Source organism: Prionailurus viverrinus, chromosome E1 (assembly GCF_022837055.1).
Source record: "Prionailurus viverrinus isolate Anna chromosome E1, UM_Priviv_1.0, whole genome shotgun sequence".
Classification (NCBI taxonomy): domain Eukaryota; kingdom Metazoa; phylum Chordata; class Mammalia; order Carnivora; family Felidae; genus Prionailurus; species Prionailurus viverrinus.
In genome coordinates, this window is record NC_062574.1 from 15104843 (window position 1) to 15123585 (window position 18743).

Below are 18743 nucleotides of genomic sequence, written 5' to 3' on the forward strand. Positions count from 1 at the left end.
GAATCTCAGAGGGTTGCTGAGTGCCTGAATCAGCTCTCTGCTGGACTTAGCTCTTTTGTCTTAGGCCCAGGCTCTAAAGCTGATGAGATCGTTGGAGCCTCTAAAGACTACATGGATTACCAGCTAAAAACGAAGGCAGAGGAACATATGCACCTTTAAAAACAAACAGGCAAACAAACAAAAATGGGCTCATACTGTACCTGCTGTTCTGTAACCTGAGATAAAATGAATTGATGAAATATTTTGTCCTGGGAGTCAGATGGCCCTGAGGCCCTTCTGGCCTCCCAGAACTGACGAAGCAGATCAGATTATCTTGGATCCCATATTCCAGGTTCATCAGCCTGTCAGTCACTCTGGCCCATAAGCCTAGACGGGTGAACTCTTGGAGTTATCACATCCTTGCAGGGTGTGGTATAATGCCCTGGGCCTGGTGAACTAAAAAAAATGGGTAATGATAATGTAAGGACTGCCAAGCCGTGGCAGGTAGCCCAGGGTCCCACCTGCTGTCCTGTTCTGATGGGTGTTGAGGTACTGGGGCGAGTAGTGGGTAGATGTTAGTAGCCAGCCGAGCCTGGGCGTCAGGCTCTGACAGGTGGCCTCACACACACAAGAGTAACCTGCTTATCTCATAGAAATTTGCTCGTCAACCCCACTGAAGAAGCTGGGGCTGTGGCCTGAAGAATGTGATATAAAAGCCCACTGTCTTTTCTCCTCTCCATTTTTCTTCACAATCCCTTTTTCTTACCACAGCAAAGTGCCCACGTTTGTTCGAATGCTAGCCCCAGAGGGAGCCCTGAATATACACGAAAAGGCATGGAATGCCTACCCTTACTGCAGAACTGGTAAGTGCAGACCTGGCCAGAAGCTGGAGTTTGAGCCCCAAGGTGGACCGAGGGTGTGGTCAGGTAGGCCCAGGGGTGGCAGTGAATTAGGGTTTGGGGTCGTACCTTCATTTGCCAGATTAAGCCAGTGAAAGGATGAGCCTGGGGACTCCCTCCGGGCTGGTGGTGAGCGTCCGTGCTGTCTAGTACAGTTTGGCAGCCAGCTGGGTGGGAACCACCAAGGAGTCACGGCCTGGATGGCATAGAACCAGTCCACTTTGGCTGGGATGGTATAAATTGTTCGTTTTTTACTCAGGACATTTCCCCTATCGCTATGTAGTCTACTGTTTTTTAAATTTGTAATGTCTGAATAGTATTTTATTCTGTGAGGGTACTGTGATCTTTTTAAACCACTCCCTTATTGTTAGACACTGAAATTTCCAGTTAAATATAACATATTTGGCTTTGGCTTGAAAAACCGCTTTGAGTCTGAGGAACTCTTGAGGGAGGCAGTCGTAGGAAAGGACCTATAAGGTGACCTTCTTGCCCTGGGGGAGGGTCAAGCCTGTGTGTGTGTGTGTGTGTCTGTATTATATAGATGTGTATAGAATCTATATACACATAGAATATACGTGCTAAGAGCCCTGAATTAAAGGCTTACACAAAATCAGCATGTTCTGTATTCAAGGTATGAGTAGGGGTGGAATTATTGTCTTAATCTTGGCTATCTGGAGTTTCTGGGAAGGAAAGACTTGAACCTCCACAGAGAACTTTCTCTTCTAGACATTCTGGGATTCCTGTTGAGTAATTCAGACTCTTAACATTCTAGGATTCTTAGGTTTTGAAGGCTCTTTAAGAGTAGAACTCTTGGAGGACCGAAGCCAGTACTGATCCAAATCTTGGCGGGGGGTGGGGGGTGTCCTTAGAGGTCCTCTGGAATTTGACTGTGAGTTAGTTGAGTGGCCTTTCCCCTGGCCAACCTGCATTTGTTGGCATAGACAGTGTGGCTGTGGGGCCCTCCTGCCAGCCTCTACTTACGTGTAGAGTTAACACCTGTCTCATTTGTTGGAATCCGGCACACCCTAAAGGTTGTATCTGATGAGGATGTTCCACCCATGGAGTCCTTATCCTGTGGACTTTGGGAGTGACTAAAGGCTAGAGCACAGAGTCATTGCTCTCTCCAACCCTCAGTGGCCCTACAGAGGTTCAAGAACTTTGTTTCAGGCGATGGACAATCTTCGGTAGAACCCAGGATGTGTAACACTTAGAGTTTTATTGCAGTAGCTGACGGTGCAAATACCATAACTCCCTAAACAGTGCAGGGCATAAAATTGTTAAATTCTTGGAAAAGAGGCATGTGCACACTTTCTTAAAAGACACTGCCCACTGTGGCTGGGTGTGTCTGGCCTAGGGTCAAAGGTGAATTTTCTTTATGTCCAAGAGAATTGCATGGAACATGCATCATAAAAACCTTAACCAACATGGCATAAAAGTGATAAACAGTGTGGACTCTTTCATGCCTGGGTCAGTGTTCTGCGTACAGAGCTTGTGTTGACTCAGAGACGCCTCTGTCCTCTGAGTAATTCTGGAGAGAGTGTGCTACAGCTGACACGGGCATTTTTCTAGATGCCAAGTGTCCATTCACATATTGTCCTGATCCTTAGCAAAAAAAAAAAGAAGAAGAAGAAGAAGAAGAAGAAGAAGAAGAAGAAGAATGTAATTTCTAAATATTCCATGAAGAGGAGAAGCAGGGAGTTAGGGGAGTAAGGTTGGTTTCCTCAGTGGGTGCTGGTCTCATAGCCAGAACTCTCCATCATACGGAACGAATATGTTGAATCTTAGATCTGCTTAGTTAGACATTGTTTTTTGAAATTCAGAGATAGAAATAAGGAGCCAGAAATACTGGCCAGTTCCCTCTGGTGGGAGAAAGATCAATAGTTCAAACCCCTTAGCCTGGCTGAAGTAAAGTTTGAGGTGAGAATGGATAAAGGAGCATAGGGTGTCTTTTAGAAGGCTCTACCCCTGCTCTGAGTGGAATGAAAACGGATTTGTGATGCTCTCTTCACCGTCCGCTCTTTCCGTCCTCTGACCTTGTTTCTCTCTGTTTCTTTCCTCCTGTTGCTGATAAGGAGGGGGTAAGAGGGGGCTTGGCCTGTGATTGAAAGTAGGAAGAGGGAAATAAATGTTTCTCCTCTTGCCTCTCCCTCTAACCTTAACCCGGGCCTGAACGCGGTCTCGGTAAGCCATGGTTTTAAAGTACCTGATAAGTCTTATTTGGAGAGCCGCATTTCCCAACTGCAAAGGGCTTCCCGAGACTCTTCCAGTATAGCTAGTGTTGCGGTTTGAAGAAAAGGGTCTGTTCTGAATGCAGAGGTGTTTGGAGGGACAGGGAGGACTAGAGAAGATTGGGGGAGCTTGTTTGGTCACCTGAGTTGACATTAAAGGCCAGGGAGGGTCATCACCCTCGTAGGTTCAGAAACCTAGTTTGTCAGAACTGAGTGGATCCTTTTCTCAGGGTCTCGGAAAGACTAACGCATGAGAACCCCAAGTGCTGATATATTAAGTTGTATTGAAATACAGAATTAACTAATGACACCGGGTATTCCTGTTTGCTGACTAGAGTGTTCTTTCCTGGGGACCCCGCTACGTGGGAAACCAGCGCTTACTCAGTACGCCAACACGCGGTAGAAATGTCCATTTGCTTAAGTGATTGGACTCTCGTGTCCATTGATGAGCATATTCTGTCCCCACGGAGGCCTGGCTACTAGAACATTGCTTGGAGTACATGGATTCAGGATCAGGTGGTTAGTTGGAGAACCTTAGTGGCTTGTGTCGTCAAACCAGCCCCGGCTGACACCGCTGTCTCCACTGTAGAGACGGGGCTGACTAGATGTGCCCTGGAATTACTGCCACCGGTATAACACGGGAGAATTTCTGCCAGACAGGCCTCTTTGGCCTCCCGCTCAGTGGATATCATACCTATCATTTCCTTTTTTGTGAACTGATTTCCTTCAAGCTGATAACAGGACAGGCCACGTAGTTAATAATCTTAACCGGGTGCTTTCTTGCAAGTATCTTTCGTCAGACTCAGGGAAATTACTAGTGGGCTCTTGGATTGTTTCTATACAAGGTGGGCCTTCTCTGTTATGTTTCAGCGTTTCCTCATTTTAATCTCAGGGGTAACCTCAGTTTCAGTTTTGGAGTTACGGAGTTTGACTGTTAGCCCCATAAGCTGTCCAATATGGCCGTGTGACATCCATCAGAACCTGAGATAGCTCCTAAATTCAGAGGGTACACAGTGACCTGGGCTGTTGTCAGGAGGAGAGCTAGTTTGTTCCCCAGTGACATTAGAGCTGCAGCCATTTTCTCTGGTAAATAATTGATCCGTGCTCTCCGAAGGGGTCTCATTACAATGAGCAGGAGTATAGAGGGCGCGAGATTTGGTTACAGTGACAGGAAGCGTACAGAAGGCCGACAGACAGTGTCTGGCTGCAAGCGCCCTCTGTGCCCCGGGAGGCGGTGGGAGGTGACGCTCTGATGGCAGAGTGCTGGGTCTCAGGGGGCTTCAGCTCCTCAGAGCCGGCCCCCTTCCTTGCGCAGCTGGGAAGAATCCATTCCAGATTTGGTCTTTTGGGATTTTTGTATGAGTGAACCTTGAGGGTTCGTACATTTGAAGCGCCAGATGCACTCACGGGGCTTGAAGGGTGACCATGGCATAAGCCCCAGGGAGTGGAGAACTTTTTACTACCGTGGTCCCTGGGGGTGAGGGGCAGATATTTATTGATCCTCATTAATCTTTTTCTCTCTTCTTTCCATGTCCTTGCCTTGGAGCAGTTATTACGGTAAGAATTTCCGAGGGGGGGAGTGGAATTGCAGATGATTTATAAGAAAAGAGGAAATTAAAATATCACTACACTGGCAGTTCCTGGGTGTTCCTCTCTGTCAGGAGACATGGTGCTGTTGAGGCTTAATCCTTTCGCTCCTAATGAGGAATTTGTTAATTGGGAAAGTGGCCTCTTGCCGTAAGCTGCACTGGCATGTGGCTTTGTAGGTCCGGCAGTGAGGACCACGGGTCTCACGTGTACAGGATGACCCGAGGCTCTCTCCCGCCCTCCCCACGTCATGCCTTCTCAGGGTTTACCAAACCTCAGTTCAGCTGACTGATCGTGGCTTTCCCACGTGCGCACCTGTGGACCCCAGGCGGCACTGCCTGTTGGCAAAATTGTGAAGGCAGCGGGGTGTCTTTTCCACGTCCAGCCCCCCGTCATCACCCCTTCTCTTCACCCTTGGACACCACATCCAGGTGTCCGTCCCTGCTGCTCAGCGGAGGCGGCTTCTGCCCACCTCACGCCCGCTGAGGAGTTAGGGGTTAATGCGTGCCTCCTCCAAGTAGCACCATGTTTTAAACAGCATCAAGGGAGGAAGCACCAAGGGTTCATTTGCTGAGAAGAGAACTTCAGGCCTCGGCAAAAGTCTGGCTGGTGGATGGGGCGCCGGTGAACATTTGGCTGGTTAGGAATATTCCTTCTCTCGTTAACCGTTAGCACCCTGTGCGTAAAGCAGGATGACCGAGTTGTTAATTACGTGGATTTTGAAGTCAGACCAACGTGGTTTTAAGGCCCAGCTCTGTCAGTGTCCCCGTGGCCTTGGGCAAGTCACCTCCCCGCTTTGAACTTCACTTTCCTCGTCTGTAAAATGAGGGTGATAGTACTACAGCCCTTGCAGACTGGGATAAGGAGTGAACAAGATAACGCGCCCCTAGCATGTTGTGGGCGCCTCGTCAAGTTGGCTGTTACTGTAAGACAAGCTGGAGTCTCTCAACCGCCCGCGAGCAGTAATGGGAGATAGTTACTCTCCACCTTTGAGGCTGGTGACTGTAAGGTGTTTTCCCCCTTCCAGAATGAATACATGAAAGAAGACTTTCTGATTAAAATTGAAACCTGGCACAAACCAGATCTTGGCACCCAGGAGAATGTAAGTAGCACTTCCCAAGAGCCCAAGGACTTGCAGGCTGCAGAGTGGCGTTTGAGGTTCTGCCCAGAGCTTCTCCTTCGCTGCCTTCCCCGTGGTCCCATTTTCCCTGGCCGTGAAGGCAACAGCCTGTACCTAGACCCTTTCTACCAGCATGGGATTGCTCTAATTTGCCAAACATGATCTCCAAGACTCCTTTTTTCTTTTTTTTTTTTAATTTTTTAAATGTTTTTCTTTTATTTTTTGAGTCAGAGAGAGGGAAAGAGAGAGCACAAGTCGGGGAAGGGCAGAGAGAGAGGGAGACACAGAATCCAAAGCAGGCTCCAGGCTCCGAATTGTCAGCCCAGAGCCTGATGCAGGGCTCAAACTCACAAACCATGAGGTCATGACCTGAGCCGAAGTCAGACGCTTAACTGACTGAGCCACCCAGGCGCCCCTCCAAGACTCCTTATAGGGCCTTCTCGTAGAGCTGAGATTGGTCTAAAAATGCAACGCTTGGCACAGAGGAATTGTATTTTTAAACCACGAAGATTATAGGGGCGCCTGGGTGGCTCATTTGGTTAAGCAGCTGACTCTTGATTTGGGCTCAGGTCATGATCTTGCAGTTTGTGAGATCGAGCCCTGCATCAGGCTCTGCGCTGACAGCTTGGAGCCTGCTTGGAGTTCTTTCTCTGCCCCTCCCCTGCTCATATGTTGTTCCTCTCCCTCTCTCTCCAAATAAATATTTAAAAGATAAAGAGAATTTTCTCTCTCCTCTCTCTCTCTCTCTCCCTCCCTCCCTTGCTTGTTCCCTCTCTCACAAAATAAGTAAATAAACATTTTTTAAAAAGGTGGGGTGGCACCTGGGTGGCTCAGTCAGTTAAGCATCTGACTCTTGATTTTGGCTCAGGTCATGATCTCACAGTTTGTGAATTCAAGCCCCGCATCGTGCTCTGTGCTGACAGTGCGGAGTCTGCTTGGAATTCTCTGTCTCTTCTCTTCTCTCTCTCTCTGTCTCTCTCCCTCCCTCTCTCTCTCCTTCCCTCCCTCCCCCCTGCTTGTCCGTGCTCTCTCTCTCTCAAAATAAAATAAATATTTTTAAAAAATAAAACATGTTCACATAAAAACTTAAAAAAAAAAACAATAGAGAACAGTCTTCAAGGTAGACTGTTCAGTGAAAAAAAAGCATGATGCAAAACTGTGTATTTGTGTTGCCATTTTTTGTTAAAAGAAAAATCTCTCTACATGGATGTTTGTGCATAGAATCTGGTGGTGGTGGTGGTGTTACTCAGGAGGGGACTGGAAGATAAGGAAGAGAAAGTTTTTTAAAAACATCAAAGTAAGCAGTATAGGGGCACCTGGGTGACTCAGTTAAGCGTCCGACTCTTGATTTTGGCTCAGGTCATTATCTCTGATTTGTAAGTTTTGAGTTTGAGCCCTACATCAGGCTCTGTGCTGGTAGCGTGGAGCCTGCTTGGGATTCCCTCCCTCTCTCTCTCTCCCTCTCCCTCTCTTTCTGCCCCTCCCCTTCTCATTCTCTCTCTCTCTCAAAAATAAATACATAAGCATTTAAAAAAACAAACAAACAGTATATGGCTAAACAGGGAACAAGTCCACAAGTGTTTGTAGTCTTTATAAAGGGGAACATACAGAAATAATGTTAGTGCTGTAAGTAGCCCTGAGTGTTCTGGCCTGCTGAAATCAGAGTGTTACTTCTCTCTTGCATATCTACTTAAAATCCTTCTCTTGTTCCTTTGGATAATTTTGTCTATAATTCCTTACTGGTAGGAATTGCACATCGATGACTACAGGAATAGCTGTTCCTAGGTGTTCATTCTGTTGTAATATTTATTTATTTTTGAGAGAGAGAGAGAGAGAGAGAGAGAGAGAGAGAGAGAGAGAGACAGAGCATGAGCAGGGGAGGAACAGAGAGAGAAGGAGACACAGAATCCGAAGCAAGCCCCAGGCTCTGAGCTGTCAGCACAGAGCCCGATGCGGGGCTCGAACCCATGAACTGGGAGATCATGGCCTGAGCCGAAGTTGGACGGATGCTTAACCAACTGAGCCACCCAGGCGCCCCCTAGGTGTTCATTCTGGATAAAGGGTGCTTTGTAGTTGACAAAACCTACACAGTGGTCCTTGTTCCTACAGGTGCACAAACTGGAGCCTGAGGCCTGGAAACACGTGGAAGCCATATATATAGACATTGCAGATCGAAGCCAAGTACTTAGCAAGGTAGGAACTGGTTAGCGACGTGGGCGGCCTTTGAGGTGCAGAAATGACTTCCAAGTGTCAGAGAAACCAGGGAACCGTACCCAACTTGGCTCAAAGGGAAGTTCTGTCTCAGCTATTGTTTATTTTATTTTTGTAAAGTAGTGTTAAGAATTCTCCTATCTTGACTTGGGGATTCCACCAGGAAGATAGTGGCCCGGATGTATGTGTCCTGTTTAGCCTCTGGGAATTATCACCGGACAATGTAGGTGCTGAGGATAATTTGCTCAGCTGAAATGACACTAAGCCTGAAACTGGTTTTCAAATTAATGTTTCCAACCCAGTAATTAAAAAAAACATTTATTGCCTGCCTGTTGTGTTTGGAAGACTGTGTTCTATGGATTCCAGCAGAAAAATGAAAAGACAGATGCCCTCCCCCCCAAGAAGTTGGTGGTGGCTTGTCAGAGTAACACACATGGCAGCACATGCCCAGAAAAGGACAGTCACTACTAGACCATGAACTTGGAGAGAGCCGGGACCAGGTGTGTCCTGCTCAGTGCTGTGCTCCCAGGAAGTATTTGTTTAGGGAAGGAAAGTTTAGTTTCTTCCTCATTCACTACTTTTCCTATTTGACGGGGGATATTGGGATCAGGGCAGAGGAATTTGGCTCTCTGCCCATTGGTGGGAAGTAAGTGTTTGCTCTCCATATCCCAGGGGTATGACACCTCTTTCTTGGAGTCGCTCTCTGTGCTTCGATATTTTGATCTGTATGTCTCCAAAAAGACAGGAAAACCATCCTATGCTTCCTTGCGTAATAGCCTCACTTCCACCCTCAAAAGTTAGTGGCTTTTTCAAAAAGCTTTTTATTGAAGTATAGCATACAGCAAAGTTTATATATCCTAAGTGTGTAGCTTAATGGATTTTCTCAAACTGAGCATACACAGATATTTCTCCAACAGAAATGCTAACAAAGACTATGGCTCTCTGAGGATTTTGTCAACTCTGGGGGTTTTGTGTGCATGGAGATAAGCAGAGGTGGGGAAGATATGAATAATTAATTTATTTGTTTTTATTTAAGTATAGTTGACACAAAAGGTTGATCTTTTTTTTTTTTAAAGCACACATAATTTTCATTTTGGGAAATACTTTATGACTCGTGTGTATGCGTGTGATTTGTTTTCTTCGGTATCTTCGTTAAGTAGCTCTTAGAGTGAGTTTGCTTTTCTTAAGCCCATATTAGTCAGTGCAGAAGAATAGCCACAGATTAAACTTCTGTTATGGTTAATTCACACACAGCATTGACCGCATTACAAATAAGTGAAGTGAGACTAACAATGGTATACAAGAGGATAGGTTCCATACAATGAACGTTTCCAGTAATGATTTTATTAAAACAAGTCAGTTAAAAACAACAGAACCAGCAGGAGATTGGATGAGATTTCAGGTTCGACAAGCAGTTCTCCTCTATGGCCAGGTTTTAGAATCACCTGCAGAGGCTTAAAACAAAAAAAAAGAAAATCTGCCCTTACCTGCAAATATTCTTATTTGCTGGGTTTTTAGGTGCAGCAGCCCAAAAATCTGTATTTTGAAAAAGCTTTCCATTCGGATGCTTATCCCAGGTTGAATATCTCTGTCTTAAGCTGGAAATATGTGCCTGCTCAGACAGTACTTGACTTGACACTTTCATACGCATAAAACTGAAAACAAACTGTGGCAGAGAAAATCACACAGAGCTCTCCTCAGAGGCAAATGTAAACGGTTCTATATCTTGTTTATAAAATTTTCCCATGTTTTCTATACACCAGCAGCTTCAACTGGTAAGAAGTGTATTCTGATGGAAAAACCTAATCTCTGTGTCTCTCCCCCTCCCGCCTTCCCTCCTTCTCTCCCTTCCGACCCCAACTCCAATTCTACCACTTCTCTCAGGATTACAAGGCGGAGGAAGACCCAGCAAAATTTAAGTCTATCAAAACAGGCCGAGGACCCTTGGGACCCAATTGGAAGGTGCAGTTCACATCCTCACCACCAGGGGGCAGGGCACAGCACGGGCAGACCTCTGCCATTGAGGAGGGGAATGGCTAGGGTGGGCCTAGGGAGAGCCAGAGGTCTGCCCTCTTAGTTACCTGCCTGCCTATATGTGTGTTTCTAATACAGCAAGAACTTGTAAATCAGAAAGACTGCCCATACATGTGTGCATACAAACTGGTCACTGTCAAGTTTAAGTGGTGGGGTCTGCAGAACAAAGTGGAAAACTTTATACATAAGGTAAGTGACCAGGGTAAGGCCTTTCCCGTGGGGGGGGTGGGGTGGGGTTGCCCAACAAGATAAGTGACTTTTATCCTCAGGTGGGTGACATCAGAATATTTCGGTTTGATTTCCCAGACCCCACTTCCCCTTTCACTTAACTGTCTTACAGTTGAATGCTGTCTGTCCAGGAGCACCACATGTTACAGGGAAGGAAACTGAAGCAACAAAAAGGAAACAGGAAGGGGTTTTCTATGACTGAGCTTCAAATAAAACTCAGTCTTTCTCTTTGCTTGAAGCCGAAAGGCAAGAGGCCCCATGAGCTAAATTCTCCAGCACCCTCAATTCCTGAACTGGACAGACCTAAGGCGTTTTTATAGCTTTTTCTCTGATGTGTTAGAGCCTCGCTCCTGGGCCACATTTCATAGCTGCTGGCCGGTTTTAACCTGGCCTTAGGCTCCAGAGACAAGAAGGGAAACTTGGCACAGTTTTTGGGAGGCCTTGGCCGAACTGTGAGCACATACGCTGCCTGTCTTGCCAGCATTTTGGAGGGTGGGGGGCTCCCTCCTACCTGAGATGTTACCTGTTGTCATGTGAGGGCAAAAATCACTGACTTTTGGGACCCAAGGGCTCACCCATGTAAGCCAGCCGGGCACCACTCTTCCCCGCCCACCCCCGGAAAGTAGAGTTGTTGACACGGAGATCGTGGGAGGGGAGCTGCAGCAGTGGCCTCTGCCTTCTGGTTCTAACTTCTAACTAGGTTCCCTCCTCTCTGTAGCAAGAAAGGCGTCTGTTTACAAACTTCCACAGGCAGCTGTTCTGTTGGCTCGATAAGTGGGTTGACCTGACCATGGACGACATCCGAAGGATGGAAGAAGAGACGAAGAGACAGCTGGATGAGGTAAGTGGGTGCCTGGAAGAGACTGGGCTCTCCACCCGGTCGATCCCCGAAGGAGACCGTCACGCGGGGCAGTTCACGAGGGCACCGCCTGCGGCTCTAGGAACGCGTCTGTCCACGTGAGTAAGGTCTGGTGCCAGGTGGCATGGAAGGAGAGACAGCGAGCTGAGGCCTTGGCGTACTCGGAGAGACGAATATGGCAGCGTGTGCCGCATGCCAAGTGAGCGCTTGCTGCCGTGGTTCTTTGGAACTGGAGGGGTGGGGGGAGCCGTGCTAGGCTGCGACCTCAAGGGGGCCCCTGGGAGAAGGCAGGCTGGTCGGATCCGTGAGTACCACGCACATGCCCCACGGAGGACGGCAGCAGCGCACACACGTAGCTAACTACTGAAGAGGGTGGTCTTGAGCTATATTTAGAGTTTGGAGCCTTGGCTCTTTTGGGGGAAGCGGGGGCTTGGCGTGGATCCAAGGAGCCGGAGGCCTACCACTCGTGCCGCCTCATTTGGGAATGCTTCTCTGCGAGGCTCGCTCTGAGGAGATGGTCAGGAAACAACATTCAAGCACTGACTGTGTGTGAGGCACCATTCCAAGGGCTCTTAAATACGCCATCTCCTGAGATCCTCATGATACCGGTGAGGAGACGCCACTGTTGTTGCCACCCTCAGACGAGGCTCCGAGAGTGCAGCTCGTGATACGGGCAGGGTGAGAGCCATAGCTCCGGATCACTTGGCTGTTTTTCCTCCCTTAGATGCCATTTGGGGCCGTCCTGCTCTCTTGGGGCTAAAAATAAGGCAAGAAGCTCTGTTTCATAACTGCCGTCCATTTCTCCCTCCTTGCCCTGGGTGGGTTGGCGTGGAGCCAGATGTCGGGGAGACATTGCTTTGCCCAGCTCCCCGGTAGTGCCTCCGGCGAGACCCAGGCCTGGGTGCCCGTGGTGCTCCCGCTCCACTGAGCTGGTCTTGGGTGCAGACTGGGCCCAGGCGTTCTTCCTTCCCTAGTTCCTGTTGAAGGCAGATGTTCTGGTTATTCATCCAGCTGCATTTGGCAGGGAAGTGGCAGGATTTTTGACACAATTCCTGATTCTTCTGCTAAGGATCTTCAAGGAAGTGGTAGATTTTTAACCTCCGGGACTATATGAGAGAGAGGCCGGAGTGTTTTGGTCACCCTAGTCCTGACAAAAGAAGGGAAAAAGATTACCAAACAAAGGAGCGTGGTGACTGCAGGGTTCAGCCTGGAGCTTCTGTCACCCACTGCCTGACAAGGTATACCGGGGCTCATGGAGGCGTTTGCGGACAGCCTTTCACTCTTTGGGCAGAATTTGAGTTCTTGGAGCTGGAGGAACTCTCCAGAGGAGCTCCTGGATCTGACTCTGAGATTCAAAGTTTGAGAGTCCTCACCATTGGGGAGTTCTTTTTTTTAATCCCCACCTCTCTCTGTGTGTTTCTCCATTCTGTGGAGAATTGTGCCAAAACCTTAGAAGACCGCTATCCTCCAGGCTAACTGCAAATTCAGGAAACCCGTTTTAGAACTGGAATTTTAAATAGTTTGTAGTAGAAGAAAAAGGGAAAACCAAGTCTGTGTCGTTGTGGGACATCTTTTGACCTCATCAGCAACTGTACCTCTGGCATACTTGTCTTTTTTCTCTTTTTTTCCCTCCTTCTAAAAATATTTTTATCAAAGTTTTATTTTTACAGTTATATTTATTAAAAAAAAAACTTATTGGGGTATGATTGACACACAGAAAGCTGCACATATTTAATATATATATGTTGATGAGTTTCAGATAAGTATACATCTGTGAAACCATCACCACAGTTTTTGCGTGAACAAAAACATCACCTCCAAAAGCATTTTTATAGTTTTCAAACTCAGATGGCGTCCCCGGCTTATGAGGAAGAAGCTGTCCTCCTCTGCCCTGCCCCTGGAGTCCTGCCCCCAAGAAGCACCCCCTTGCAGTTCTTCGGGGTCTTTCTTTTGTTAATGACCTCCAGTATTTCCAAATAATATGCTTAGGCGCTTAATTCTCAATTTCTCAGCTTTAGATATTAATAGTTGACTTTTCCTATGATTTAGTTCCTGTACTCCACCCATCACTCACTCTCTTCTCCCTCCTCCATTATCAGAATTTTGGGTTAATTCATTATTCTGTTTGTATTATTACAACTTTTTTGTTCATTTCCCCATCTGAGCACTTTAGTCTTCTGCTGATTTCCGTTCCTTTCTTGGAAAATTTTTTGTTTTTTAATAATACAGTTTGAAACTAGTATGTTAACGAACTGGAATTTAAATAAACACCTGGGGGAAAAAAAGATAAGAAGTTAGTAATTGCCTCCCTTCCTTTAGTTAGCTTAGTTTTATGTATCTGTGTCATTAAGTTTTGTTTTTGAATCTTTACGTGGGTGATCCTGTCTGGTCGTGTGGCGTGTGCCGTGTGATAACGTAGGTAACGTCGGTTCATCCTCACTGATTTTGCTCCCCCCTCAACAGACACTCTGATCTGAAGATCTCCTCAGTTCTGGAAAATGTGTTTGTGTATCTATTTCATAATTTTTTCCCCTCTGTTTCCTTTATTCTTTTTTCTGGAATTTTTATTAGGAGTCAGAAATCAGACTTAATGAAGTGACCTCATTTTCTAATGTTTTCTCTCCTTTTTTATCTGCCTTCTGAAGATATTTTCCAATGTTTGCTTCTCTCTCATCTGTTGATTTTAAAAACATTTTCAAGCATTTCTTGCACCGTGTTCTTTTTCTTCAGTACTTTTTCTGTTTTTCTCTGTGCGTTATCTTCCTTTTCTGAGGCTTTGGCGTTTTGTTTTTGTGTTTGGTTTTTGAGGTTTCTCTGCCCCTCGTGTGTTCTTTGTTTCCCCTGAGCACCCTTCTCCTGTTGGACTCCGTGATTCGCCTTAGTGGCTTTCCTTAAATGACTAGCGGTCCTTGGCCATTCATTCACGTCTAAGAGTGAGCATGCCATGGGATTGCTTGAACTTAACCCCCTGGTTAAGGGTCCCCCCACCGCCTGCACTTGCTGAGCCCTTCACTGCTGCTATGATGTGACAGGAAGGGGGGTGATTGCTTGGATGTGAGAACTCAGGGAGGGAATACCAGGGCCAAACTGGGTTTTTTTTATTCTCACTTTCAAACAAGTCACCCATTTTCAACCCTGGCTGCACACCCACCCTCTAAGGTACCTGGTGCTTCCGGTTCCTGAGCCTCTGGAGAACTTGCAGCATAAGTGGGTCTGTTCCTCCTCAGCTCCCCTCCTCACAGGTACTTAGTGCCAGTCCCGCTGCTCTGCGAATCAGTCACTACTCGTCCATCCATGTTTCATCTTCCAGAATGGTGTTGCCATCTCTTGTCTGCTGTTGGCGCCTGTGTTTTTGTTGTCTTCATGGTTTTATATCTTTTGCTTATTCTTTTACTGTCATCGTAGTGGGGTTTGGGGAAGGAATAGCGATAGATGCATGCTTACAACCTGCCATGGTTAACTGTAAATTTGCAAGAGGAATTATGACCCTTGCTCTCTGAATAATGCATAGCAGTCTAACGTGGGTGGATTTTCTCGGTGAATTATGAGGGGTCACTATAAGGCCACAGTCACCACTACTGTAACTCTGGTCCCATTGGGAGGGTGGACTTACCATTCTTGGGTGAGGTTCAAGGGTTTGAGAAACAAGGGATCAAGAGATCAGTCCTTTGCCCTAAAAAGAAACATGTCAGGATATGTGTGCCTGTAGGAGAGCAGTGTCTGTCTGTCTTCCTCCCTCCTTTCCTCTTTCCCTCCCTTCTTCCCTCTCTTTTTCCCCCTCTCCCTTGCTCTTGCTCTCTTAAGAGACTCATAGTCTTGAGGGGTGCCTGGGTGGCTCAGTCAGTTGAGCGTCCGACTTTGGCTCAGGTCATGACCTCACAGTCTGTGAGTTCGAGCCCCGCATCGGGCTCTGTGCTGATCGCTCAGAGCCTGGAGCCTGCTTCCGATTCTGGGTCTCCCTCTCTCTCTCTGCCCCTTCCCTGCTCATGCTCTGTCTCTCTCTGTCTCAAAAATAAATAAAAACACTAAGAAAGAAAATTTTTTTTAAAAAAAGAGACTCATAATCTTGAAACTGAAAGAAAGCTCCTTAAAGCTCACTTAGTCCAATTGCATGTCCAACGCTTGAGTCCTCTCTGCAGCTTCCCCACCAGCCTGTGCTTGATTGCTTCCTATAATGGGGAACTCACTATCTCTTGAATGTGGTGGTAATAAAAAATATTTTCATTACTAATAGCTAATATTTTATTGAGGTCTTACTGTACGCCTGGCGTGTGTGGTCAGCATTTTCCATGAATTGCATTATCAAATCCTCATGTCATCCTGTGCCATAGTATTTTCATCTTATAGGTAGAACAACTGAGGCTCAAAGAAGTTGAGGATACCTTCTAGTTCAGTATACAAGTGCCGCCTGGGCCTTTGGCCAATAACTCTGTAGATAATGCACCTGGGAGAAGGGAACTCATTTTAAAACTTTTAAGAAAACTTGTTTCCTGATGTGCTGGACTCTAGAACATTTGCTGAAAAACCGCAAAGATACTGTTGTGTCAGAGTGCATGAGTAAGATTCTGTAGCATTTTCTTTCCCAGCCTTCCTTTGTGGGGGTTCCTTCTAAGTCCCCGTGGGCTCCATGATTCCTCTGGTACCTCCGTAGCCCATCCCTTCGTGATGGAGCCAAGAGGCCGCATGACCCTCTTGCTCCGCAGGTCCACTTTGGGGGCTGTCTCTGAACCTCCTTGCAGTCATTCCCCCTGTCTCTGTGCTTACCTGTGAATGTGCCTTTCTCTTTCTCGTCTCCTGACTCTTGATGCAAAGGTCCCTTGCTCCATCCTTTGGCTTTCTGGCAGATGATTGCTGGTTCACCATAATTTTTAGATTTTTAAGTCTTAAACTCTGAACTGGTTCCCCTGAGACTATATAAGTGTCCCTGTGCAGTGAAATGCCTACTATACCCCAAAGTTTCCAGTTTGTGATTATGGTAGACAGAAGTTTAGAGGGTTAAGCTGATCAACAGAAACCATTCAGAGCCTAGCTTACCTGCTGGGCCGCGGGACAGTGGGGCGTGAGATTCCAGTAGCATTGGCAGAGGGCAGCGCTAGCTCGGGCTCTAGAGGCTGCGGGATCCCTGCAGGTGGAGAACCATGTTGGCCCGTGGACTCTTAATTCCCTCTCATCTGCCCAACAGTGAGTGACCCCAGGGCAGACCGCCTGGAACTTTGGAACATCTTGAAATATGGAAGTAGATTTATTTACGTTCTTTTCATTTATTTATTTGTTCATCAGTCATTCACTTATTAATGTCTGTTTATTTTTGAGAGAGAGCAAGAGGCAGAGTGCGAGCAGGGGTGGGGCAGAGAGAGAGGGAGACACAGAATCCCAAGCAGGCTCCAGGCTCCAGGCTGTCAGCACAGACCCTGATGCGGGGCTCGAACTCACAAACTGTGGGATCATGTGACCTGAGCCAAGGTCGGAGGCTTAACCAACTGAGCTACCCCAGCAGGCGCCTCTTTCTTTTCTTTTCAAATACAGTCTCATTTTTCAATATTAGGGTAATATATAAACATTAAACATTTTTTTGGAAAATAGTGAAAAGTAGAAAGAAAAAAAAAATCACTTGTACTCTACTTAAAGATAACCTCCAAAACATGTGAAGTCTTTCTACACACTTTTTTAAAAAAAATTTTAATGTTTATTTTTGAGAGAGAGACACAGAGCATGAACAGAGGAGGGGCAGAGAGAGAGGGAGACACAGAATCTGAAGCAGGCCCCAGGCTCTGAGCTGTCAGCACAGAGCCCGATACGGGGCTTGAACTCACGAGAACCGTGAGATCATGACCTAGGCCAAAGTTGGATGCTTAACCGACTGAACCACCCAGGTGCCCCTTTCTACACACTTTTACTTAGTTATGATCATAGGACATATGCCAAATGGATAGCCTGCTTTTTTCTCTGAACATTATAACAAATATGTAACATTATAACAAATGTTAACATTTTCCACCAAGAGTTTCTTCACACACAGGGTTCTGACGGCAGCATACACATTGCTCTGTGATCGGTCATTGCCCTGCATTGGGTTTTCCTTCATGTTCTCAGGTTCTCACTGTTGTCAGTAATGCTGGGATGAAAATTTCTGTGCATGCAGTGTTTTGGATTATTATTTGGATTTGGATTATGATTATTTCCTTAGAATAAATTCCTACCAATGGAATTAGAGAATTTAAGACTCTTGTTATTTATTACCAAATTTCTTTTCTGAAGGGCTTTCTTTTTTTTTTAATTTAATTTTCTTTTCAGTTTTATTTATTTAAGTAATCTCTGCACCCACCATGGAGCTTGAGCTCATGACCTGGAGATCAAGAGTCACGCGCCCCTCTGATTGAGTCAGCCAGGAACCCCTGCAAAGGGCTTTCTAAAGAGGTTCTAGAAACAATTTGCATGTACCTCATGTTTGTGTTCCTTCAGGAATGCTTGGTCTCTGGTTGCTTTTCAGGGTCTTAAACTGATTTTTTTTTTTTTTTTGCTAGCTTTATTTCTTATTGAACTTTTTATTTTGAAATGATTATAAGATTCACATGTAGGGGCGCCTGGATGGCTCAGTCGGTTAAGCGTCCAGCTTCGGCTCAGGTCATGATCTCACAGCTTGTGAGTTCGAGCCCTGCATCGGGCTCTGTGCTGACAGCTTGGAGCCTGGAGCCTCTTCAGATTCTGTGTCTTTCTCTCTCTCTCTGCCCCTCCCCTGCTCACACTCTGTCTCTCAAAAATAAATAAACATTTAAAAAAATTAAAAAAAAGATTCACATGCAGTTATAAGAAATAATACAGAGTGGGGTGCCTGGGTGGCTTAGTCAGTTAAGCGTACAACTCAATTTTGGCTCACATTGTGACCTCACAGTTTATGAGTTCAATTCCCACCTCCGGCTCTATGCTGACAGAGCGGAGCCTACTTGGGATTCTGTCTCCTTCTCTCTCTGCCACGTTCATGCATGCTCTCTCTCCCTCTCTCTAAAATAAATAAACTTAAAAAAAAGAATGCAAAGGGATCCATTTCTCCCAACGGCAATGTGTTGCAAAACTATAGTACAGTATCACAACCAGGATATTGACATTGATACTTTCACTAGTTGTTTTTTTTTTCTTAATCAAAGGAGTATTTCATACTTAATAGTAAAAATTTTCAAAAGATATACAAAATAGGGACACCTGCCTGGCTTATTTGGTAGAGCATGTGACTCTTGATTTCATGGTTGTAAGTTTGAGCCCCATGTTAGGTGTAGAGATTAAAAATAAAATCTTTTTTTTTTTTTTCAACGTTTATTTATTTTTGGGACAGAGAGAGACAGAGCATGAACGGGGGAGGGGCAGAGAGAGAGGGAGACACAGAATCGGAAACAGGCTCCAGGCTCTGAGCCATCAGCCCAGAGCCTGACGCGGAGCTCGAACTCACGGACCGCGAGATCGTGACCTGGCTGAAGTCGGACACTTAACCGACTGCGCCACCCAGGCGCCCCCAAAATCTTTTTTTTTTTAATGTTTGTTTATTTTTGAGAGACAGAGAGACAGAACATGAGTGGGAGAAGGGCAGAGAGAGAGGGAGACAC

The 18743-nt window shown here is 46.2% G+C and overlaps 1 protein-coding gene across 2 annotated transcripts in view; it reads left to right on the top strand.

The window, feature by feature from the left end:
- Positions 1 to 18743, top strand: part of PITPNA (phosphatidylinositol transfer protein alpha) — a 41019-nt gene that overhangs the window by 12466 nt on the left and 9810 nt on the right. Inside the window, exons 4-10 of one of the 2 annotated variants that reach the window (XM_047832180.1) lie at positions 751 to 842; positions 4656 to 4663; positions 5721 to 5795; positions 7923 to 8006; positions 9909 to 9986; positions 10137 to 10247; positions 11005 to 11127. In XM_047832180.1, coding sequence (XP_047688136.1) covers positions 751 to 842; positions 4656 to 4663; positions 5721 to 5795; positions 7923 to 8006; positions 9909 to 9986; positions 10137 to 10247; positions 11005 to 11127 — 571 coding nt within the window. Of the gene's footprint in view, positions 1 to 750; positions 843 to 4655; positions 4664 to 5720; positions 5796 to 7922; positions 8007 to 9908; positions 9987 to 10136; positions 10248 to 10398; positions 11128 to 18743 lie in introns of those variants that run through there. The other variant, XM_047832179.1, reaches the window with a different exon arrangement.